This window comes from Cnephaeus nilssonii (assembly GCF_951640355.1).
Source record: "Cnephaeus nilssonii genome assembly, chromosome: 15".
NCBI lineage: Eukaryota > Metazoa > Chordata > Mammalia > Chiroptera > Vespertilionidae > Cnephaeus > Cnephaeus nilssonii.
In genome coordinates this window covers 55,960,232-55,986,010 of record NC_137086.1, presented here as the reverse complement: position 1 = coordinate 55,986,010, position 25,779 = coordinate 55,960,232, and the positions used below count along the sequence as shown (strand labels likewise).

Sequence of the window (25,779 nt, the reverse complement as noted above, 5' to 3'; positions counted from 1 at the left end):
AAACCTGAAAATATTATCATTTTTAATGCCAGTTATGCTACTGGCTAGCTAACAAAGGGAGAGAAAAAAACATAAACTCATGGTTTGGTTTGTAATGTAGCACTATAGTTATTTATGTGAACTTTTACTTTTTGTTCCTAGTTACCATCTATATATATAAAAGCCTAAGTGACCATTACGACAGAACAACAGGAACGACTGGAACAACTGATCAAACAGTCGCTATGATGTGCACTGACAACCAAGGGGCAGATGCTTAGGCAGGAGCTGCCCCCTGGTGGTCAGCGTGCTTCCACAGGGCAAGTGCTGCTCAGCCAGAAGCTGAGCTCACAGCTGAGCTGGCGAGCGCAGCTGCGGTGGCAGGAGCCTCTCCCGACTCTATGGCAGCACTACCAAGCAGTCAGACATCCCCTGAGGGGTCCTGAATTGCGAGAGGGCATAGGCTGGGCTGAGGGACCCCACCCCCCATGCACGAATTTCTGCACTGGGCCTCTAGTGCAGTAAAATAATGATTAAGACAGTAATTATATGTCATATTTACTTTTTTGTAATTTTTATTCAATTGTGATTGATAATGTGTCAGTTCTTATTAGTGATAGTAATGTGACACTGTGGCTTTAGCCCAACTTTTAGAACCTAGAAGTAACATTGTTTATGTTCCAGAAAGTTTAGATAACAGTTGTCCCATGGTTGCCAAAGTCAAGTTCATTCATTTTAGCTAGCAGGAATTGATAGCAGGTGAAATATAATGCCACACGAATGACAAAGCAAGTTTAAAGGCAGAGGAGTGAAGGATTTTGGCCAATTATCAGCTCAAACAAAGAAAATAATTAAAATATAAATTTATTATCATAATTGCAAGGATCCCAGAATACAGAGCCTCATGGCAATGGAAAGAGCACAACTTGGACCAAAGTGCCTTAGTGTAACTACATCAAACTCACTCAGCCTGGAGAACACTGTCTGTTGTTGAAGATACCTGGTCACTCTCACAAATAAAAAAGAATTGACATAAATATAATAATATGTTATAATTATCTTAAATTATATTTATAAATATTTATGTATATATAAATAATAACTTAACATTCCATGCTTTGCTTTATTCTTGAGGCTCAGTTTCAAGAAGCGTTTTACTGAAATGATTTCATTGGTTGTCATAAAATACTGTTGAGGCAGAAAGGACATTCCCTCCATTTTAAAGATGATCAAAATGAAGTCCAAGAAACTTACAGTATTTGATTAAGGATCTATCAGAAACTTAAAAGCAGAAGGCAAGCAGATGGAATGAAATCCTGGGTCTATGGCTTCTCATTTCAACTGCCATTGTGCGCCTTTCTTAGTTTTTTTTTTGTGCCTTAGTTAACCCGTATGTAATATAGGTAGAGTCTTTTTGATAGTCAGGAGCCCAGTTCCTCCCAAGATTGTGATGAATAATAATAATTAAAATGATTGGTACTTGCATAGTATAGGGTGTTCCTTAAATAACAAGCAATATTATATATTAGTGTTGGTTCCCTAGATCGTACTCCCTCTCTTACAAAGAGAGTAAACATTCATTTAGAATTACAAAGGCTTAGCACATGCTCAGCAAGTGACTAAGAGTAAAGGATTTGACTGCTTCATGTACATGGTACAAATGGACTGTCAACATTTCACACATAAGTAGACTCCAGAGTCAAGGCTAGTTTTCCACTATCTGAAGGTCAATGATAGAGGGATTCCCACTTGCCATGTGCACCTGGTATTCTTGCTTTGTGGCAATAAACAACTTTGGATGGGCAACTGACTCGAAGTAGTCCTTAGAGCCTCGACTTTCCCAGAAGAAGAGGAGGTTGGTCTCATCTGTGATGGTTTTGGGTGTCTCAGGCATCTCCTAGGATAAGGAGGACAGAGTTGTTAGAGAATAAGATGCTAGAACAAAAATCAAAGTTCAATCCCTTTGGCATGTATCCTTAGTGAGAAACATAGCACTTTAGGATTCTTACTCTGTAATATTATGTAGGTTCTTCATTCATTTGTTCATTCAGCAAGCATTTATTACATGCCTATTAGATGTATGACATCACCTATTCATAATAGTCGATTTCCATAGTTAACTGGAGAGAAATCCAAATTAGTCATGCAGATTGCCAATGACACCAGTGTCTCTCTGTATCCTGGCAGGTGGAGTTAAATGCTATTTTTGTCTTGCCTCCAACACAAACATAAGATGTTTTGCATCAAATTTAAGCACTAGCAATTCTAAGACCTCTAAAAATTTTGACCTCTAAGTGTGTAAATCATATCTTTGGGGAAACAATGTATAATGTAGAGATGTTTATGTATGTATTTAAATCAACAATTAAAGGTTGAAAAAATATCAAAACACACGCACACACACACCCCTACATCCACCCCTCCCCCCACTATACAGGTATATTAGCAGCTGAATTCTTTCTATAAAATTGTTGATGATTGTGCTCTCTTTAGACTGTATCCTTCTTGTGGTTATGAATAGAATTTAGCAATACTTTTAGGAAAAAGTAAAATTCAAATGCTAACTTGAGATACTTCTCTACTCTTTTTAATCTAAAGGAACTAAATATTCTTTTTGAGGTTCCCTTGGGGTTTTTAATGTCAATAAAGATTTTATTACCCAAACCTATTCCTTTCCTAATTTTTCTCATCTCAACAAGTGGAGTTTCTCCTCTTGCTCTTTTAAATTCTGTCTTCAAAATGTAATGAGATTCTGTCTACTGCTTTCCACCTGTCTCAGCACTTCCCACCCCATGACAGTTATTGCCTCCTAGTGGGGCTGTCTGCTTCCTCTATTGCCTTCCTTCTGATCTATTCTCCATTTTAGAAAATATAAATGAATTCCCTTTAATGTCTTTTTATTGCACCTCAGATGAAATCCAAATGCAAGGCTCCACCAATACCAGCCTCTGCCTTTCCTCCCTCCTCCTCTTGGTGCCCAGCTCCTAGAGTGTCCTTCTGATCTTTGAAGCTAGCCTTTAAGCTCTTAAAGATCTAGGGCTGGGAGCAGTCAGACCCCTCTGTTTACAATGCCCTTCTCCCCCCACTCCGCCTTGTATGATGGCATGCTCCCCGCCCCCCCCCCCCCCCCCCCGCCATAAGCAGCTCTCATCTCACAGGGAACTCTATTCTTGACTCTCTATCTAAAGAGAACTCCTACTTTTCTTTATCTCAGTACCTTGTCCATTTGCTTTACAGCATCTTGCACGTTGTGCTGGTTTCTTGGTTTGTTTATTGACGGTGTCCCCCAGGAGACTAAGTTCTATATGGTTAGGGACTTTGGTGTACCACTGCCTATACCGCTATTGGCACTATGCTTGACAGACAGAAGGCTGTCAGCAAATAATGTTTACTGAATGACTTCATGAATGAAGCTACTGACACCGCTTTTATTTCACTTGATCAAGTAGAGAAACACATGCACCACATGAATTCTAGTGGGGCTGGATTATAAATTTACTGAATAAGAGTCACCTATTTATTAGTGGAGAAAACTCTAAGACCAAAGTGGGCATCTGTGTATTTTTGGTAGTGGAAATGGGGCTGAGATGAAGGATAATGTGGGCACCAATGAAGAGAGAGAGGCGCTAGAGTCAGAATGCCAGGGTTAGAGTGTTGGCTCCAGCTTTTCCCCTTGTGCCTAGTGGCACATGATTAATCCTCTCTGATCTCAGTTGACTTGTTTGAGTTTCTTGGAGGCAGGCCCATCATCCTAATGCCTAAATAATGTAAGCCAGATAGTAGATGTCAGTAAGGATCAAAGGTGGATTGAATAAATGGATGTCCTGGGATGGGAGGTGAACAGGATCAGGCAGAGAAAGGAAAAAGAAGGAAGAAGGCAATTTATCTCTTATATACTCTTGCACCTTCATTTTACTCTCTCACAGATTCTGCCTAGAATTGCCCCTGGGGATGGGTGAGAAGCAGGATGGGGCCAGATGAGCAGGTGGGGACTGTGGTAGGAAGAGAAGAGGACTGTGCACCCTGCTAAGGGTGTCTGCCATTTGGAGTCATTTACAAATGTAGGAGAAGGTAAGTTAGAGACAGAGGACAACTGACCTTTAGTAAAACGGGTTCGCCTTCGTTTTGCGCACTCAAAAACAGTCGTGTGTCTGAGATTCTTAGAGTCACAGGACGTTTAAGATCATCTGATTTATAACCACCCATGTCAAATTTCACTGTGAAGAGAAAAGCCAAAAAGAAAGTAAATCTATGGTATTTGTATAGAATCAAGTGTTTATGTAGATACTCTGTATGTGCCTATGTGTGCCTGTGTGTGTGTATTAGGTCCCTGATTATGGTGTAAGTGCCAGAAATGGAACCTGGCACATTGTTGTGTCCTTTATAATGTCTGCCATATTTACTAGGCAGATAGATACTTGGTTAATATCCTTAGAATCATCTAAGTTGAACGAATGCTTGGGGGCTGAGTATTTATTAAATCTCATGTAATTACATTAGTGGGATAAGACACTGCAATTTGTGAGGTCATGAGTTCATAATGACTTAAGATGGAGGGGTTTAAAGAAGCTGATACCCATGTTGCTAGTGTTAGTGACAAGCAATTAATTTTTTCTTAGAGAATAAAGCTTAATAAGAGTTGTAAAATTATATATGCCTAGAAACCCAGGAGTTTCACTTTTGGGATATGCTCTTCTAAAGAAATAACCTCATAAGAAAAAATGTATATATACAAAGATATTTGCAACAGAATTTCTTAGAGAAAACCCAACTCTCTCTCTCTCTCTCTCTCTCTCTCTCTCTCTACACACACACATACACACACACACACACACACACACACACACACACACACACACACTGAGTGGCCAGATTATTATGATCTCTCTCTCTCTCTCTCTCTCTCTCTCCATACACACACACACACACACACACACACACACACACACACACACACTGAGTGGCCAGATTATTATGATCTCTAGATGCATAATAATCTGGCCACTCAGTGTGTATATATATATATTAGAGGCCCAGTACATGAATTCGTGTATGGGTGGGATCCAGCCAGCCTGGCCAGGGGGCAGGGACATAGGCAGTTGGCCAGCCTGCCTGCTGGTCGAACTCCTGGTTGAGGGGACAATTTGCATATTAGCCTTTTATTATATAGGATATACACTTGAGTGGCCACATTATTATGCTTTCAGAGATCATAATAATCTGGTCACTCAGTATATATATATATATATATATATATATATATATATATATATATATAGCTAATATATAGAAGAATTGGTGAAAATAGAACACAAATGATTTGTAACTGTCATAGCATGGGAAGTGTGCTAGCTGGAGTCCAATCAGAGAACCCTGCTATTTACTGCAGAGGATCCTCTGTGGATCTTGGGAAGTAATTTTGTATATGATGACATATCTTGAAGCTAACCATGTACACCATGGAAATGGTGTGATAAAACTTCTTAGACACTAAGTTTCATCCTTCAGAACATATTTGCATCCTATTGGATATTTTGCCTCCAATTATGTTATATACTTGAGATAATGGTTCTTTCTAATTTGGTGTTATTTGTAAGTTTGCTTGCCAGGCTTTCTAATGAAGCATGATGGCTCCTCATTGGTTCTGGGTAAACTGGGGTGAGTAATTTAACATGTTTGAGCCTCAGTTTCCTCATCTTTAAAAAGGAGGATAAGACTGAGAGAACCAAAGGAGAAACTACATCAGGAAGCTGCACACTGCACTTAGTGCTCTCAAGGACAGGACACCTGCTTGTGGGGCTCCCAGGTTTGGTTGAGGCTCCTGTCTTTGCTGGGGGTTTTAACTGGGGTAATATGCATCCTTCTGTTCTAGAAAAATTGTGCAAAGCCAGGAGTCTAGAGAGCTGTATTCTTTGAAAGTAGAAAGCTTGAAAGAAATACAGAAATAAGAGGAGGGAGGATGACCGCGTTGTCTGTTTACCTGCTTGGTCCAGATTATTTAATGCGGCAGCCATGAGGAAGCGACCCGATGTATCTCGAATGATACTTTGATGGAGGTTGTCATTCAGGATGAAATGCCTTTTGATGACCCTCATGAAGGGGTAACTCACATTGCCCTGGAAGCTGTAAGGAACTGACGTGGGCTGGAGGATTTCTGCAATCATTAGCACAAGCTCAGATTAGTGTCTGGGTGCAAACACATGACATGTCTGCTCTAATACAAGCACAGAAATGAGGAAACAGAGAAGTGGAATCACCCAGCAGTAGCAGAGTGGATTCTAGCATCATTTCTTTTTAAACTTTGATGCCTCCAAATTTTTTAAACAGAGATTATTTGTGCAATATCTTCATTTTTGGTTGTTTGGAGGTTTCTAAGTAACTAGGAAAGTTCCTAATATCCCCATCTATATTTTCAAATGAATGCACTCTGCGTAAAGAAATACATACATTAAGAATTTTGTATGTTACTGAGGGAGCAGGTCTAAATGTCTGTCCCCCTCTGAGCAGTGATATAAATCAATATCTTCACAAATTTTCATGGCTCTGCATAATTCTACTTCTAGGAGTCTATTCTAAGGGTGTAAATGGTGATAGAAATGATGGCTTATTGATATGGATGTTTGATGTTACATTATTTATATTGGTGAAAAATTGCACTCTAAAATGCCCTTGATATATTGCTACTTGAAAAAACACACCTAGATATGAAATTGTGTATAGTGTGATGCTAACATGGTCATGTGTATGTATATATATATAGAAAAGACTATCATAGTACTGGCAGCTGTAAACTCTTAGTAGCAGTATGAGTAATTTTTATTTCTTTCTTACATTTTCTTCTACTTCTTAATTTTCTAGGTGAACATGTATTAGTGTTTAGCTGTTACCTTAAACATATTTGGTTTTTGTTTCACATAGAGGGTTGTAGAATAGAGGCATGGGAGAAAAATGGTTTGTATGGTTAGAACCGAATTTTGGTTAAGGCTTTCCCATTGACACATTGTGTGACTTTGGGCAGGTGACTATCTCACTGAGCTTAGTTTCCTCATCTGTAAAATGAGAATGTAGATTTGTTGCAAAGTGTAGAGATAATGCAGCCATTAATCAAGTGGTATTGTTGGTAGTATTAATAAAGGCAGTAGCAGCAGTAGTAATAGTAAGAATAATAACAACAGCAATAGCTGATATTTACTGGGTCTTTTCTATGTGCCAGGCATTATTCTAGTCAAGAAGCTTGTAAGTATTGATGCATTTAATCCTCACAATGAGTAGGGGCTCTGATGATCTCCATTTATAGTAGGGGAAACTGGAGCACAGAGGGGTGAAGTTATTTGGCTAAGGAGGCATAGTTAGCATGTGGAGGAACGCAGCTTGTAAGTTTATACCCACTAACCGTGTATAAATGCTTTCTGCCAAAGGCCTGAAAGTCACACGACCTTTACAATATGGCCATGAAATGAGCATGTGAGCAAATATTTTAGATACAGGCCACTTCTGCTTCCTCCCTGCTGGAGAAGGATATAATTTAATCTTCCTTCCTTATAGTTACCAGACTAGTGCCTGGTTGCCTTCTTGTTACTCTGACTTTAGGTTTTATTTCCCCCCATACGCTATTGTCCCTACATTTGCTTAAAAATGGAAAACAAGGATATTATTGTACTTGACTCCCTACCTTCTTCTGGATCATTGGCAATGGTTTCCAGGTCATCATCGGTAATGAACTGATTGAAACTCAACCGTCTCTTCTTCAGAATCTTCCCACTGGCTGCCACCACCACCATACTCTCCTTGTAGGTAAGCTGGGATGTCTTAGAGGTCTCAGAGGTACTCAGAGACAGGAATTGATCCATGCGGTCCTTGGGAAGTGGGTCGTAGCTTGCATCATAGAAGGATTTCTGTGAGAAAGGGAAATAGAACCTGAAAGGCTGCCCAAAGCCACAGAATGAGAGGCCTTTCAGCAGCAGTTTTATTCCACAGACTCAGTGAGAAGGAGCTGCATTTTGGCCTTGAATAACCCATGTTTCATCAGTCTTCCCCTCTCCCTCCCGCCTCCCTTCCTCTCAGGATTTCCCTGAAAGTACGTGACCTCTTGGCTGGTTATTGCCATCCATTGGCTGACTAAAAAATGAGATGTAATAAAATAGGTTTACAAGCGAGACCTTTGTGAGTGGTGGCTCTCCATTTAGTTCTCTCTCAGGAAGTTAGACTTTCACTGGTAGGGTGCAAAGAGTCTAGAAATATTCCTCTGAGAACAGCTTTTAGAGCCAGTACCTAGTGTACACAAGCAGTACTTGTGTGGTCTCCTAGCAAAATCACACAGGTGGTGTGTGGCCTGCTTCCTCCAGCTCAGCCTCATGGGCTGTTCCATTGCAGGGCTCTCACTAATTTCTGGAGCTGGACTCAGAGAGGATGACTCCAACACATCTCTTTAGGAGACAGATCCCAAAGGGGCTGCCTCAGGATGGCATAATATTCTGATGAAACCTGGCCACGAGTCTTCAGTTCTTGGGGTTCAAGGTAGTTCTGCTCTGTTCTGGGAAAATATAGTGAGCATGATGAAGGTCATCAACTCTCAGTGCACAGAGGCACATACATGTCAGGGTATGACAGAAGCATCTAGGATTTGAGCCATTGCGGTTTTCTTCCGGCAGAGAAAATACGAGTGTCAGGATAGCAATCCCATAAGAATCAGTCATTGGCTTACCTGATTCAGAGAGAGTTGGTCAATTTTGGAACTGTATTCTTCATTTTCACTGTCAAACAAGATGATAAGAATGTAATTGTTTGTTATATCATTACAGTCACTGGGCAACGTATTTTAATGACCATATTATCTTTGGGTAATACACACACACACACACACACACACACACACACACAGCCACTACTGTCATCTTAGAAAACGGAAGACTTCTATAATAGACATCCATACAGTGATTTGTCCCTCACTAATTTGGAATTACTGTAGTAATCATCAGGGCAGGCTTTGAACTTTACCTGGGTTTTATCAACAAAAACAGAGTTTGACTAACAAATTGAAGAGTTGCAATTAAATTTCAGAGAAAAATGTTAAGCTTCTCAAGAGAATAGAAATACTTTGGAAGCATCTCACTTTAATTTTAGCCAAATAGATGTTACATGCTGCTTTAATGTATTCACTAAACTGGATTTAGTCATTTATACTTGGCAGCACATTCAAATAACATCTGGATGGCCTAGTGTGTGTTAGTGCATATTAAAAGGTAATGGGAGCACCATGCTAGCTTAAGGCTCTATAATGTTACCTTCTTATTCATTTATGTTTCTCCTATGTCTGGATGAGGTTGGACTGTGTGGAAGCACTCAAGTGCTCAGACTGCTGTGGAGCCATTTCCCATTCCAGATTGAGATCAAGAACTTTTCTGAGAATGGTTTCCCTCTCTGAGAGTCCATTAAAACCTATTACTGTCAGACATGGGAACCCAGCTGAGGCTGTGTCAGAGGAGATGTTGAAATTCACTAGGACTCATCAGGCCTTAAAAATAATTTTTCTATAATAGCTGTCTCACAATGTCATCTCAGCTTAACATGCTGGATGCTTAGTTGCCCTGGGTCTTTGCTGAACCTGCCCTGATTTTGGAGTTAGGACACATCTCTTTAGTGTCTGCTAAGTCTAGCCTCATGCTAGTCACTGTAACCCCTAGCTGAATTCTAATGTGCCTTGATCCCCTCATCGAATCACAAAAGAATCTATTTCCTACCTGTAGCAATTCTTCAGGTCTTCAAAGAGGTCAGGAACCTGAGCCATCTTGACTTCTGAAACAGAGAACACCAGGGGCTGTCAGCCCAGCCAGTTCCTCAACCAGATGCCTTCATGGGGAACCACCTCCGCTTTGTGCTTCTTGAGAAACGTAATGCATGACTTAGCCCACGCTCAGCATTTTCCCCATTCTTCTTTTGACTCCCTTAAATGATTTGCATTGCATCTGCCTCCTCTACTAGATTGTAAATTTCTTTTAGAATCTTAGTATCCCTTATGTGTCTAACTCAATGCATGCACATAGGCATTCAGTGAACTTTGGTTAAGTTAAAACACCACAAGAATGAGGTATTTGCCTTACACAGATGCAAGAGAGAGACAGTTTTTGGGAGCAGAGTTCCCTTAGAGGAAAGGCTTGCTCTTATATGAGACCAGTTCCTCTGTCTCCCAGTTCTCCACTGGGAGAAAGAATCATTATCTGAAATCTGACTGTGATTCTAACTCCCACTCCAAATCAGGAAAGGACAAGAAAGGAAGGAAAAGGCTTTAGCTCCAGAGAAGGCAGTTTGAGAAATAACAGTTAAGGACAAAAAGAAAAAAATATTTTAAAAGCCAAAGATGTGATAAGGACAATACCTTTGCTACTCAGCCGCCAGTGCAGTGACTCCTTCTCTGGCTGGAGACTTAGCCTGAGTCCCGTGCCTTTGCCTTTTGTCTTCTGTGGAGTAGGCGTGGCCATGGGTGCGTCACAGGGAATTCACAAGGAAGAATCTGCTTTGTATGCTTTTATGTTCCTTTGCCCTTATAATGGCAGATGATAAACTTGATAATGTTGTTTGCAGAGATTACCAGGGTTTTTGACTTGCTTTGTGTATGTATTGCTCTGCTCTAAACAATTATAAACACACAGTCTTAGAAAAAAAAGGAAGAAAACATAGGACATGTAACAAGTTTCTAAAAATATATGATGGAAGAGGAAAGAGAACTCCTAAAATCAGAATTATAGGTGGCTAGAGTTGGAGGGGAGCTTCGGAGCTGTGGTTTGTGTTTTGGCTTAATTTGTTTATTGTCCCCTGTGGCTGAGTATGAATGGATGGAGTACTTGGCAGCCCCTGGCAGCTGAGGGGTGGTCCTTAAGGGAAGAAGATCTACTTTTTTTCTGAAGAAGGAGTTTGTTTGAATAGGGATAAATCACTCAGAGTATGGGGTGACAACGTGCTGGTTAGGGCAGGTCAGAGGAGGCAAAAGTGACATTCAACTACAAAAGTCTTCATCCTCTTACTCCTTTGAATACCATCAACTCATTTCCTACAGAAGTGACAGATTCAGGAGAGAACCCTGGGCTCTTGCATGTTACAGCCTCCACCAGAGACCAAAGAATGGTCTGGTCTTTTCCAGGACAAACCCAAGGAGTGTGAGGATAGCTGCAGACTCAGGGAGGTCTGGGCAAATCCCCGGCCAGAGCCAGAGCCCAGCGGCTAGACTCAAGAATAGAGGTTGGGGAAAGGAAGGGACTCATGTCTGACACTGACAGACTTTCTCAGTATTCTGAGACAAGCCCAGTTCCGGTGGTGCAACACCAGAGCCTTAGCAGATATATGTTTTAGGTTTCCTAGTTGGAATTGAAGCCACATAAATTTTAAATAAAGGAAATGGATGGAAGAAGGAAGAGGAAGAAAAATAAGGTAAAGAGAGAAAGGTGAGGCATGGCAACATGGCATAAAAACGCATTCAAGCACAGAACTGGGAGGAAGTGGCTTGTGTGAGTTGGGTAAAGCATTCTCTCTGGTTCTGTGCCTTAAGGAGTTGGTTAGGTGATCATTATGGTCTATCCTAGGTGCAAAATGTCTGGTTCTGATTCCTTTGCCCAGTTCAGTTCCTCCTGATCATAGACTTGGTATTTCAATAGCCATAAACAAGAGCTACAGAAATAGCTGGCATCTTGAATTAGGCAGTGTAAATGTAGGGCCAAATTGGGGCAGAGGGTGGGTGTCTCAGTACCATCATTGTAAAAATGGTGTTGGTAGCCAGTTATCTATGTCTGTGGTTCCCCTTTAGGCAACACAGAAATGTTAACCCTAGTCACTCGTTTGCCTCACAGAGATCTTGTGAGGACTATTACTAAGAAGCGATTGCAAAGCACATTGTGAATGTAGGCTGTTATGGAGATGCAGGGAAACAAAAATAATAGCAATGCTAATGATGGCTCTGTCACTTGGGAATCTGTATAGTCATCATTGTAATGCCTTGGTTCACCAAAGGAAAAATAGTTCTTATGAAAATATTGGTTTAAAATCTTCAACGGGGTTGGGGGGGGTGGGGGGGGACATTTTCAGATGAAGATCTCCATTGAAACCATGAAGATATTTAGTTTCTGGGAATAACATGCAACACCTCTTTGGTAATCCAGGAAAATACTGTTGGTTCCATTATCAGTGGCAACGCCCATCCTGGCCAATGGCATTCTCTGTTGCAGAGAATTCCTCATTGTGGTTGTTGAATTTCTCAAGGAGAGCTTGAATTTTTTTTTCTGGACAGACAACTTAGGTTGGGGTCTCATCTAACTTTTTTCTTCATGTGACCTTGGAAACCAGTTTTCAAACGACAAACTATGCGGTTGAGGTCACTGCTTGGTTTTGGGGAGCCTACTGTTCTGTGAGTGTGAACAAAGGTTGACTTGTAAGGAAGCCTCTGCACCAGGCCCTCTCCTTCTAGGGGACAGAAAGAGGAACATACTAGGTAGAGCTCCACTGGAGCCACAGTATGTTTGGGGCTGTCCTGTGACAGGAACTTTGGGTAGCTTCATGCATCTACCTCCTGATTCTGAGGAGACCTCAAAAACCCTTCTTTAGTCATTTTTACCTAAATATTTCAGAAAAAATTCTGTGCACTTATTCTGTGCCAGGGGTTTTGCTAGGGTCAGTGTTTTTCTTTCTTGATTCACAAAATTAGATATTTGAGATGAGATGATATATTTTGGTAGGTGAGTGGATATGCTCTATAAGCTCAAAGGTTGTGTGTCCAAAGAGTCATGGCAATGCTTTTCCTTTGAAAACTCCTTTACTGTTCACAAAGAGCTCTCACCTGCATGGTCTCACTGGTTCTTTACTCCACCTATGAGAAGTACTGAATACTGTCCTCTTTCATATCTGGGGACCCCTGAAGAGGTTAAGTGACCAACCTATGGCCATAAAATTGGCAGAGCTAGCAATGGAACTCAAGTTTTTAAATTCCAAGTCCAATCTTCTCTTTCCAATGAATATAGATGCTCAAGTCTCTTATCACCACTAATGCCAAGTGACAGGGCTGAAATAGATAATCCTTAAAGGTATTTCCTGCCTCAAAACCCTACCATTCAGTGATTCTAGGATACTTTGTAAAGAGAGAGAGAGAGAAGAAATGGGTTAAAATATTTTCCCTCCCTCTCTTCCCTCCTCCAAAGAAATCTCATGTTTTTCTTTAAAATATATTTTTATTGATTTCAGAGAGGAAGGGAGAGGGAAAGAGAGATGGAAACATCAATGATGAGAGAGGATCATTGATTGGCTGCACGCCCCTCATTGAGGATCGAGCCCACAACCCGGGCATGTGCCCTTGACTGGAATTGTACTTGGGACTCTTCAGTCCACAGGATAATGCTCTATTCATTGAGCAAAACCAACTAGGGTCTCATGTTTTTCTGTGACATACAGGAAAGGGTGAAAGTGACCAGTATAACTGAGTACATGGTCAGTGGTAGCTGAATGGGGACTTTAGTCATGCTCTTGCCATTGTATCATGAAGACAGAAAACATCTGCAAACATCTTTGGAACAAACTTTAAAATCATTGCATGTAGTTGAACCTCATAGGATTGCTTGAATGAGGAGAGAAACCCAACTCTGTGAATCTTCAGGGATGCAAAGTTTGTTTGTTTGTTTGTTTGTTTTAAGTGGTAGAAAGCCTCTGCAGAGGAATAAAGTGTGCAGGAATCAAAACATGCAGAGACAACTGAGCCTTTGTCTCAACTTATGCCCTACTTAGTTATAATCCACTTTAAAATCCCATGACAGTCAGTGGGAAAACGGAAAGGAACTAATACGTACCATAGACTTCCATGTTCCCTGTATTATAATACATCATCTCATTTAATCCTCTAACCAGACCTGTGAGGGAAGTATGCTTATTACATTGTACACAAGAGGAAGTCAAGGCTCAGGGACATTAAGCAATCTGCTCAAGGTTACAAGGTGACGGAGTGCTGAAATGGGATTCAGACACAGAGCCCAGGCTCAATGAACCACGAGGCCTTCTCCCTTTCTTAGTGTGACCTCTTCCTTTCCTTTGCTTTTTAAAATTTCTTTCTCTCTATTTTCTTGCTTTGTCTTTTTAGTCTATTGAAGGACCTAGAATGCTGTGTTGGAGAAGGAGGCACCTCAGATACTGTCTGGATTAAACTCTTACTTTATAGAGGAGGAAACAGGCTCAGAGAGGGAAGTATCAAGGTCCCAAGGTCACATTGGGAGGTCCATATAAGAGTGGGAGCAAATATGGAAACTCACTGTTTCTTTTTAATATATATATATATATATATATATATATATATATATATATATATGATTGATTTTTTACAGAGAGGAAGGGAGAGGAATAGAGAGTTAGAAACATCGATGAGAGAGAAACATCGATCAGCTGCCTCCTGCACACCCCCTACTGGGGATGTGCCTGCAACCAAGGTACATGCCCTTGACCGGAATCGAACTTAGGACCCTTTAGTCCTCAGGCCGATGCTCTATCCACTAAGCCAAACCATGCTCTATCCACTAAGCCAAACCGGTCAGGGCAGAAACTCACTGTTTCTTGATTTCTAGTTCAAAATATCCTACTATTACCTACTGATACTAGCTCTTCATTAAAGAAGGGTAAGGTGAAGGAATCATCTTACCCATAACTAAAAAGAGTTAAAAAGAGTGAAACTCCATTCAATGGGCAAAACTGGCCATGGTAGCTGCTGTACTGGAAGAGGACAGTGAAGATATCACTGAATGAGCAGATAAGCACACATTGAAATCAATGGAATGAGGGCATCTAACAGAGGAGCTCATAGACTGGGAGTGGGTAGTTCACTGGGGAGGGAAGAGGGAACATTTGAGGATGAGCAAAGACCATATGGTCAATTTAATAAACATAGGGTACAAGGCTGGATTCCTGAAAGATGAGGGCTGTAGGGGTGACGAAATGAGGCTGGAGAGGAAGGGTCATATAGGCAGGACCTGGTGCAGACCCACTAAGCCCTTTACCCATTTAACATTGGGTGAACTTTGGGTAACTGCTCTGGGAACTCAGAGAGCAGAGGGATGCTATGGCTTGGAGTAGATGGAGGACTCAAGTTGGCAGAACTCGTGCTGAGCCAGCAAATCCCTGTGTAGCTGTGATCCCTTCTCTTTGCCATAGTTAATTTATTCCCTAATTTTTGTGCTTTTTTAAGAAAAATTATTCCACATTCCCTTTCTCTCTTCTCTTGAGATGGTGGTTAGTAAGGGTGTGCCCCTCTTTGCCTGGCCCCTTGGCTCTGTGACCTCCTTTTCATCTTTCACAGATGCTTTGTGAAAATCATGAAGGGATTAGCTAAAGAACATATATGCATAACCCATGGACACAGACAATAGTGCGGTAAAGCCAAGAGAGCAGGAGGCAGGGGCAGGGTGGAGGTGGGCAAATGGGGGACAACTGCAATAGTGTCAACAACAAACACTTAAATAAATACAAAAAGAAACACACACACACACACACACACACACACACACACACAGAATATCAAAGTTCACTAGAGAGCCTCCTGTGTGTCAGCAGGCATGCCTATGCCCATCTCTCACTTTTATTTTTGCTGGCTAATTGTGACTGTCCAATCAGAAGTTCATTTTAAAGAAAGTCCCTTTCCTTTTGAGTCATTTTCCTCATTGGAGTCATAGCTATCCCTGGTCTGAACTTGTTTCTCAATTAAAAAAATAACTTGTTTTACTTTTTTGGATTCTAAAGATGTTTATTAAAACATGTTTATTAAATACTGCTAGGGAAATATAAAAAACATAAAGAAGAGAAGAAAACCCACAACCAATGGAATAACTGGAGGTATTCACTATTACTATGTTAGTATTATTTCCATTCATTTTTCTTTTTTCACAGCATCTATAGATTTGTTTTTATGCAAATGGCATACTCAGAGCAATATTTGCTTCCCTGAAATCTAGGAAACATACGTGGTAGATTGTACTCATGAAATATCCATCTGCTCACTTGTGGTATTACTTAATAAATGTCGGTTTTCATTTCCTGTCTCTCTGGCCATCAATTAGGGACATGTGGCTTGTTCTGACCAGCGCACTGTGAGCAGGAAGTAGTACGTTCTGGGTTGTACTTCCAGGCTGATGCAATCAAGGCCCAGCGTGTGACCCTGTCATCTCCAATTTCCTTTGATGCAGCAACTTTGGAAGTCACCTATTCGAGATGGTGTGGCTGCAAGTGGTTGAGGTGTGGCTCCACTTGGGTGAGACTTGAACAACCTGCCTTAGACTTGGCATCAGTGGGAAACAAAACTGGGCTAAGTCACTGAGATTTTTGGGTTTGTTTCTGTAAGATAAGTTGACTTATTCTGCTACTAAGAATGACTTCCCTTCTCTCTCACAGAATGCAAGGTAAAATGCACTTTATGTCAAATTCCTCTTTCAGATAATTGATTGGATGAATGTTCCAATAAAGCAAATCAAGAACTTAATCAGATGCTTTAATTTTGGCCAAATTCCAATTCCAGATAAAAAGATATATTAGCTATGAAGATAAACTGTCCAATAATTAAGTTGGTACTGTTAAGATAACATCCCAGATATAAATCACATGATAATTACATTAAAAGCCTAACATATGGTGCTTTGCAGTTTTCAAAGCATTTTTTATAACCATTAATATAAGCATTCAATGTGATATAAGGCTGACTTATTATGTATGCAAATAGTCATTAGCAAAGGTCTTATGCCCAGAGCACAGTTCTCCCCTTTTTTCAGACTCCTGGTTGTTGGGAAGGATGAGCCCCAGTTAGAGCAGTTGTGCCACAGGGAAGGGAGTGGCAGATCTGGCAGGTGTGGCATACAGTGTGGTTGGAGAGGCAAGAGGTTTGGATCTGGCTCTGACCCTAACCAGTCTAGTGACCTACAACAATTCCTACATATCTTCAGGATTTCCTCATCTATAAAGGGAGGGGTTTAGAATGAATGACTACTAGGGTTCCTCCAACCCTGGATGTCCATTCCATATTTCATGACTACTTTGAACACGGCCGTGGTCTGCTTCATGAACTGTTATGCTTGGTTACATAGGGCCCACCTTGGACTCATTCCTTACTGTCTTTTTGTAGAAGTTTTCTCTGTCACATGTATAGTTGAATTACTTAGATACACGCTTTTTTCATTACTTCAATGGCAAATTTAATTTGTCCTGCTGAGTATAAAATAGAAATAAGTCCCCTTTCTAGTACAGGCATGTAGGACAGTTGCTGATAAGTCGGAAGGAAATGGGGTAGTTTACCCCTCTGTTAAGTGGTGATGACTCAGGCTTGTTTTCTAGAAAGCTTGGTTTAAACAGAGAATCATCTGGGCCCTTGATTACCCTCAGGGAAGTTTAAGTTTTTGAGTTTGAAAGGCTGGACCAGTTTTGGAGCATTTGGTTTTAAAAAAACAACAACTTCCAAGGAAAAAGTATAATCTTTCTTTTTTCTGCACTCTGCCCTTTAGGGTCTTAGTGCTGTTCCCAGCTGGTCACTATACTCCCTTCAGGGGTTCCCAAAGGCACCGTGGCTCCCCTGGGAGAGAAAGAGCAGACTGAGAGAACCTGGACTGGGGAGTAGGACCCCGGGCCTGAAGACAGCAGAGGTTCCCACAGAGCGCATTCCCATGAAACCCGCTTCCCAGTAAGGCATCCTGGAAGAAGCCAGGGGGAAAGAGGTGGGAAAGAGCTGCACTGCCCTTAATCAGCTTCTACCCTGTGGGCAGACCTGTGCAGATGCCTACCTTACACGCAGAGTGAGAGAAGTGCTGTAACAGGGGCAGAAGCACAGAGGGGGAGGGGGTGCCTGCAGCTGACACCGAGAATTAAGGAGCCTCATGGAGGCTGTGTTAGCTGCGTCTTGAGGAGTTAGATTTGGAGAGTGGACATGGATATTCCAGGTGAGGACAGAGGGTGAATGAAGACATAACATTCCTTGTCTCTGTTTCCTACTCTGTGGGGCCATGGGCAAGTTACTTAACTTTTAGAGCTCTGGTTGCCTCAGCTGTAAAACTGGACTAAGTAATTCTTACTTCATGGGGTTTGGGAGGATTAAAGGAGACTGTGCTTGTGAGCTTTTTCAGGTTAGAGTCAATCTCCATTCTCTTCTCCCCTGACGTTCAACATTTTCCATCTCTACCCTTTGTTTGGGCTGTTCCCCACTTATTCCTCTTCCTTCATCGATGGAATTTAGACCTTTCTTTACTATCCAGGCACCTCCTTGATGTGGAATGGAAAGCACAGACTTGCTGCAGATAATGTCAGGTGTGACTAGCCAGAAATCAGGTTGTAATAAAAGGAATTCTAAGTAGAATGTGAGCTTGTCTATAATGAATACCGTAGGCTGGAATATTATTAAGCGTTCTCAGTTCATTCATTCATTCATTCATCACAGAAGATGGGGATCTTTTTATTTATTTATTTATTCTATTATTTATTTATTTATTTATTTTTATTAAGGTATTATATGTGTACATATCTTACCATTTCCCTCCCCCACTCCCATATATGCCCTCACCCCCCAGAGTTTTGCGTCCATTGGTTATGTTTATATGCATGCATACAAGTCCTTTGGTTGATCTCTTATCTAAGATGGGGATCTTTGATTCAGGAACATGTTTGAAGCTGAAGACTGAGTGGTGATGAAGATGAACATAGTTTCCAATTGCACAGAGCATTTCAACTCACGGATGAGCCATGTCTTGCACATATAATCACTGTGGTGGTATTTATTAAGAAAGGGGTGGTGTGGGATGCTATGGAGATGCATGGGGGCGGTGAAGGGGAGCCTAATCTAGCCTGACGGCCATAGAAAATCTCTCTGACAGGGCAGCATAATGGACAGGAAGGAGAGGGTTTAGCCAGATGAAGGCACAGACAGACATAGGGAAAGAGATTCATGCCTCAGGCCATAGGTACAGCCTGTGCCCCGGCAGAGAAACTGGGAAAGGGCCAGTGTGGCAGAAGCCAAGTGAGGGGCAAAGTGGCACAAGATGAGGCTGAGGATGTAGGCAGGGCCAGGTCTCAGGCAGCCTTGTAAATGTGTTAAGGACTCTGGATTGATCCTGGAGGCAGTTTTGAGATGTTTTAAACAGAAGAGTGGATACATCAGATTTGTGATTTTAAAGGATCTGTATGGTTTCTTAAGGGGAGAGTGCAAAGGAGGGAGAAGGCTGTTGAATCATCCAGAGCTGAGGCTGGTGGGGACATGGTGGCAGCAGTGCAGAGGAGAGGAGAGGAGGGGTGTACCTGAGTTGCCAGAAGGTGGAATCAGTGTGACATGTGACTGGTCAGACGTAGGTGTGTGGACCATAGATGGCGCAAAGCCAAGTCCCCGCTGATGGTTGATGTAGTTGAGTTACACTGTTCTGGAAGGAGCAGTGGGGGATACCAAAGCTCCATATCCTGAGAAGTGGTGCAGACGTGGAGAAAAATGAGGTGAGTGGTGAAAGTTGCATGCCTGGGTTTACAGCTCAGAGAGACAGTGGCCAAGCTAGAGATGTGGAGTCCTTAGCAGCAGAAGTCAGGGGGGTGTGAGCGGTGAGGCACCCCTAGTCAGAGGGGAGCACACAGAGGGGCAGGTCAGGGCCAGGGGGAAGCAGAGCTGGGAGGGAGGGGAACATGGAGTGTGGTGGCCTGGGAGTGAAGGGAGCGGAGGCTCTGGCCCACCCACCTGGAGATACAATCAATGGACCACACTTGTTGCTCCTTCTACTTCTCCTCTTGTTCAGCACTTTCTTCTCAGTCACCAGTGCCCTATTCTGCTCCAACTTTTTCCTAATTTACCCGAAACTAGTCTGATACAGTATTTGATGCAAAATTTTTTGGGCCTAATTGGTGCAATTTTCGGGCTTTTATGTGTTTAATTTTTTTTGTTAATCCTCACCCGAGGACATTTTCCCATTGATTTTTAGAGAGAGTGAAGGAAGGGGGAGAGACACAGAGAGAAATATCGATGTGAGAGAGACACATAGATTGGTTGCCTACCACCCTCGCCCCGACCTGGGCTGTGGATCGAGCCTGCAATGGAGGTACGTGCCCTTGACCAGAATCGAACCGATGACCCTTCAGTCTGATGGCTGCTGCTCTATCCACTGAGCCAAACCGGCTAGGGCTTTTATGTCTTTTAAAACAAGAACTTGGGAAAAGTTCCCTTAGACCTGGGAACTTTGCTTTTGTGAAGGTCACTGACTCACTGAGAAAAGTCAATACATGGGCATAAAGGTGCAAAGTAATACAAAATTTTAAAAATTAAGATCGGGCATCATAATACTTTACTCAATACTTGAATAAATATCCCTAACTCCAGTTCAGACTAGAGGCAAAGAAGGGGAGAAATGGCAATATTGGGGAATAGTCAGAGTAAGAAGGGAAGATTGGAGAGGCAGGTCGGGTGGACCGATGGCGGTGGGCCCTCAAGTCCATTCGGGAGCAATGAGGGGGCTGGATGTGTCCTGCAGAGCCCTGATGTGGAAGGTACTGACAGTGATGGACTCAGCAGGTTAGCACAGGGAGTGCGTGGGGCTGGCAGGTCACTGTTCCTCCCAGTGAACCTGGTGAGGAGAACCTGGGCTGAGGGAGAAAGTGACACACCAGGTGGTGGTGGGACAATGCATCTGTGAGGTGCACAAGGAAGGGGAAGCTGACACTAGGGGTCCTGGCTGTGCCTGGCAGCAGAGAGAGGGCTAGAGAATGACATCAAGACCTGGAGTTTGGACACCAGAAATAGAGAAGCCTACAGGAGGAAATGGTTTGGGGATGAAAGTGATGATTTAAACTCTAGACCGTTTGAGTCATCACAGAGGGTAGGCTTAACTGAGTAGATAAGCATTTCCCAGATTTCCCCACATGAGTTAGTTCCTCCTTGTCTGCAGGCCCTGGGGATTCCTACAGAATGGAACCGATGGCCTAGCAGAGTTTGGAAAGAGGAGTTCTTAGAAACAAAGTGAAAAGAAGGGAAGTGATGTTCATTGTCTCATAGGTTTCAGGGAGGAAACAGCATCTTCTGACTTTCAATCAGAGGTAGCCCCAAAGGTCATGGATTGCACTTCACACAAACTTCCGATGTCTAAAACCAGATGGGGAAAGAATGGATTAATTCATAAATTGTTTAGGAACCAAGAAACCATTTGGAAAAATAAAAAATGAAAAGGTTACATTCTCTTCTTTGTACCAAATTAAGTTCCAAATAAATTAAGGCTTAACATAAAAAAGTGAAATGATAAAATTATCAGAGGGAAATGTAGGCCGGTTGGTGGCTGGTGTGGCCATGGAGACTGTATCTTGTCCTTTCACTTCAGGAAGAGTGCCCGGAAGGGGGGGATCCACAGTGTTTAAGACAGAAGTGCTAATGAATGGGGAAAAGGTATTTTGTTGCGGAAAAACTACAGCAAATTCCATACATTGCACAAAAAGCTTAAGAAATGTACTTAAACTCCAGAAATTCTGTCTAAACATGTTAGGAACTGGACCTAAAAGTCTTGAATAACGATGACAAGTTTTGGAAACGTACTTATAGGCTGTCATTTTAGAAAATGCAGAACTTCTCAAGCTGTTTCTTGATTCCTAAGTGTGCGGCACTTACGTCTATGCCAGAGGCAGAGAGCTGTGGCACTTTGGATGAGAACAAATCTGAAGAGTCAAGAAAATTGTCCCGACAGACAGCACTGCTGTTCCACAGCCAGGTTTCCCAAATGTGATTACGGAAGGACTTCTCTGTGCCATCTTCTACCCTCATCTACGGCTCAGGTAGAAATTATGCATTGCCAGAGCTGAAGCCAGCTTCAAAGCTGATGGAAGGAGACTTGACTGGGGTGATGAACACACAATACAATATACAGATGATGCATTATAGCATTGTACACCTGAAACCTATATAATTTTATTAACTAATGTCACCCCAATAAATTCAATAAAAAAATAAAATAAAACCTGAGCTGGGGTGGTGTGAGGTTCAGGCCAAGCATCTGAGAAGTAGAATGCAGCAGCCAGTGTGAAGGAGGCTGTAGAAGACCCTCATGAGCATCCAGTGTGACAAAACAAAGTGACTCTCAGCTCCAGCCGCACTACTTGGTAATTGAAAACCTTATCCTGTATCACACTGAGACTGATCCATTCTGGCAGCTTGTTTCTCAGGTTTTGTGACATGAGAATCTTTGATGATGAGAGTTTCTTGGCCAGTGACACATTCTGAGGGTAGAAGATGGCACAGAGAAGTCCTTCCGTAATCACATTTGGGAAACCTGGCTGTGGGACAGAAACACACTGCTTAACGTGCGGAATGAAGTAAACTGGAGATTAAATTATACTGTCACTCTTTTTTTAAAATTTAGTAAATCTTTATTGTTCAGATTATTACAATAGTTTCTCCTCCCCCCCCCAATAGCTCCCCTCCACTCGGTTCCCACCCCAACCTCTGCCCTTACCTCCCCGCACTGTCCTCATCCATAAGTGTACAATTTTTGTCCAGTCTCTTCCTGCACCCCCCATATCCCTTTCCCCCTGAGAATTATCAGTCCACTCCCTTTCTATGCCCCTGATTCTATTATATTCATCAGTTTATTCTGTTCCTCAGATTTTTTTTTTATGTTTTGTTTTTTTTAAAAAAAAATATTTTATTGATTTTTTACAGAGAGGAAGAGAGAGGGATAGAGAGTTAGAAACATCGATCAGCTGCCTCTTGCACACCCCCTACTGGGGATGTGCCCACAACCAAGGTACATGCCCTTGACCGGAATCGAACCTGGGACCCTTGAGTCCGCAGGCTGACGCTCTATCCACTGAGCCAAACCGGTTTCGGCTCTGTTCCTCAGATTTTTAATTCACTTGATTTTTGGGTTCACTTGTTGATAGATATGTATTTGTTGTTCATAATTTTTATCTTTACTTTTTTCTTCTTCCTCTTCTTAAAGAATACCTTTCAGCATTTCATATAATACTGGTTTAGTGGTGATGAACTCCTTTAGCTTTTTCTTATCTGTGAAGTTCTTTATCTGACCTTCCATTCTGAATGATAACTTTACTGGTTAGAGTAATCTTGGTTGTAGGTTCTTGATATTCATCACTTTGAATATTTCTTGCCACTCCCTTCTGGCCTGCATAGTTTCTGTTGAGAAATCAGCTGATAATCATATGGGTGCTCCCTTATAGGTAATTAACTGTATTTCTCTTGCTGCTTTTAATATTCTCTCTTTGCCTTTTGCTTTTGGCATTTTAATGATGATGTGTCTTGGTGTGGTCCTCTTTGGATTCCTTTTGTTTGGGGTTCTCTGCGCTTCCTGGACTTGTAAGTCTATTTCTTTCACCAGGTGGGGGAAGTTTTCTGTCATTATTTCTTCAAATAGGTTTTCGGTATCTTGCTCTCTCTCTTCTTCTGGCACCCCCATAATTTGGATGTTGGTATGCTTGAAGTTGTCCCAGAGGCTTCTTACACTATCTTCAACTTTTTGGATTCTTTTTTCTTTTTTCTTTTTCAGTTGAGTGTTTTTTGCTTCTTTGAATGTCAAATCTTTGACTTGATTCTTGCATTCCTCTAGTCTGCTGTTGGGTCTCTGTATAATATTTTTTATTTCAGTCAGTGTATGTTTAATTTCTAGTTGGTCCTTTTTCATATCCTCGAGGGTCTGGCTAAATTTATCGGCCTTTTCTAGGAAATTCTTGAAAAACCTCATAACTGTGGTTTTGAATTCTAAATCCAGTCATTTGTTTTCCTCCATTTCTTTCGTTTGTGATCTGTTACTTTGTCTCCACAGTTTTGCTGTTTCCCTGAGTTGGTAGGGTTGCTTTGTGTGCTAGGTTTCCTATATGGCCCAGTGGGTCACCCTCCCCAGTCACCTGAGGTGGACACTCTTGGTGCACCCCTTTGTGGTCTGTGTATACAGCCTTGTTGTAGTTAAGTCTTGATTGTTGTTGGTATCACTGGGAGGAATTGACCTCCAGGCCAATTGGCTATGTGTATCAGCTGTGTCTATGTTGGGAGACCTGTGCTGGAGACAGCCTTATAGGACCAGACTTGCAAAATTGCAAAAGCCTCTGTGCTCAGCTTGGATGGGGCGGAGTCTCAGGGCTGAGCAGACAGTCTTGGCTTCCTGTCAGCCCTGCCTTTGCGCGCTCGCCTTTAGACCTCTGCCTTCTGCGGCTCCCCTGAGTTTCCTGACAGTCCATATTCCCCCAGGCTCGCCTGGAACTGGGGTTCAGTGCAGTCAGGAGCTTCTGATTCCCTTCCGCTAGGGAGAGCTAGTGGCAACCTCAGCAAGTCAGTCTTCTCTGCACTCACTCGTGCAAGCACGCGCTCGAGACCCCTGCCCGCTGCGGCTTCTCCTAGTCTCGGAGTCTCCGTGTGCCTTTCTCTCTACCTGACAGTCCAGACTCCCCCCGTATGAGCCTGGGTCCACGGGGTTTTGCCTGAAACTGGGGTTCAGTGCAGTTGGGGGCTTCCTTCCCTCTCCCGCCAGAGAAAGCCAGCCAGGCACTCAGCTGCCCTTCCTCTCTGTGTGCGTGTCTCCGTACCTCAGTCCTTTGCAGCTCCTCTGATTCTCCGTGTGCTTTCCTCTTTCCTTCTCGTTGTAGAATTTCCACTCAGCCAGCTTTCCTGTAGTTCTGGATGATGTCCGTTCTGTTTTTTAGTTGTAGTTTTGAAAGTGTTGTGTGAGGCAGCCGTTTAGGTGTTTACCTATGCCACCATCTTGGTTTCTCCTCTGGAACCTATACTGTCACTCTTAGGGCACTTTTTTGTTGTTGTTGTTAATCCTCACCCAAGGATATTTTTTCCATTGATTTTTAGAAAGACAGGATGGGAGGGAGGAAGAGCGAGAGGGAGAGGAAGTGAGAGAGAAACATTGATATGAGAGAGACACGTTGATTGGTTGCCTCCTGCACTCACCCCAACCAGGACTGGGGATTGAACCTACAACCCAGGTTCATGTCCTTGATCAGGAATCAAACCTGTGACCCTTCGGTGCAAGGGTTAATGTTCTAACCACTGATCCATACCAGCCAGGGCATAGGGCACTTTTTTAATCATGGAATTTTAATTTACATTACAGTGAAGTTGTGTCATACCCAGGGGTAGCTTCTAATGTCAGTACATAAAATAAAATGGTACATTAAAGTTTCCTTGAGAGACCGTTAAAAGGTGCCATCTGCCACAGCCAGTTTCCCCCCAGTGTCGGAAGAAATGACTGTTTCTTTGGTTGAAGACCAATTGAAGTTATTGGTGTTTGTTTGGGGGCTATTTTGTATTAAAAAGAAAAACATCAATAAGCCTTAGCCAGTTTAACTAGAGCATCGGCCCCCAGACTCAAGGGTCTTGGGTTCTAAATAATCAAGTGTCATCAACCAAAAATAACAGATAGCAAAGCATTAGAGATATTTCTTAAATATTTTTGTTACCAGCTATTTTGAGCTAAATAGAAACAAAGAACAAGAATAAAAAGAAAACAAAGGCAAATATTTATATAATCCTTGGAATAAAGTTCCTTAGGGATGAATTCCTAAAAATGGAATTCATGGTCCAAAGGTTTATGGTGCTTCATTGCCAAGCTGCCCTTTAGGAGGGTTGTGTCCCTGGCACTGCCACCAGCATCCCCACACTTTCTCCAGCGCTGGCTAGTTTTGCTTTTTAAAATGTTTATTAATTTCCTGTTAATAACTTTTACTCTTTTTGAAATGAAGGCATTCAACTTTTTATTGTTAGCTTTTAAGAGCTCTTCATAAAATAATGTAAGCCCTAGCTGGTTTGGCTCAATGGATTGAGTGTCAGCCTGC

At 42.1% G+C, this 25,779-nt stretch overlaps 1 protein-coding gene across 1 annotated transcript; it reads right to left on the bottom strand.

Moving 5' to 3' along the window:
* Nucleotides 1-983: 983 nt before the first annotated feature.
* IL1A (interleukin 1 alpha) lies at nt 984-10,384 on the bottom strand. The gene is made up of 7 exons (XM_079791617.1): nt 10,355-10,384; nt 9,720-9,774; nt 8,684-8,732; nt 7,652-7,874; nt 5,960-6,133; nt 4,078-4,196; nt 984-1,876 (listed from the first exon to the last, which is right to left on the bottom strand). Exons 2-7 carry the CDS (start codon nt 9,764-9,766, stop codon nt 1,685-1,687), a joined length of 804 nt encoding a protein of 267 aa, XP_079647743.1. The 5' UTR covers nt 9,767-9,774; nt 10,355-10,384; the 3' UTR covers nt 984-1,684.
* Nucleotides 10,385-25,779: the final 15,395 nt, after the last annotated feature.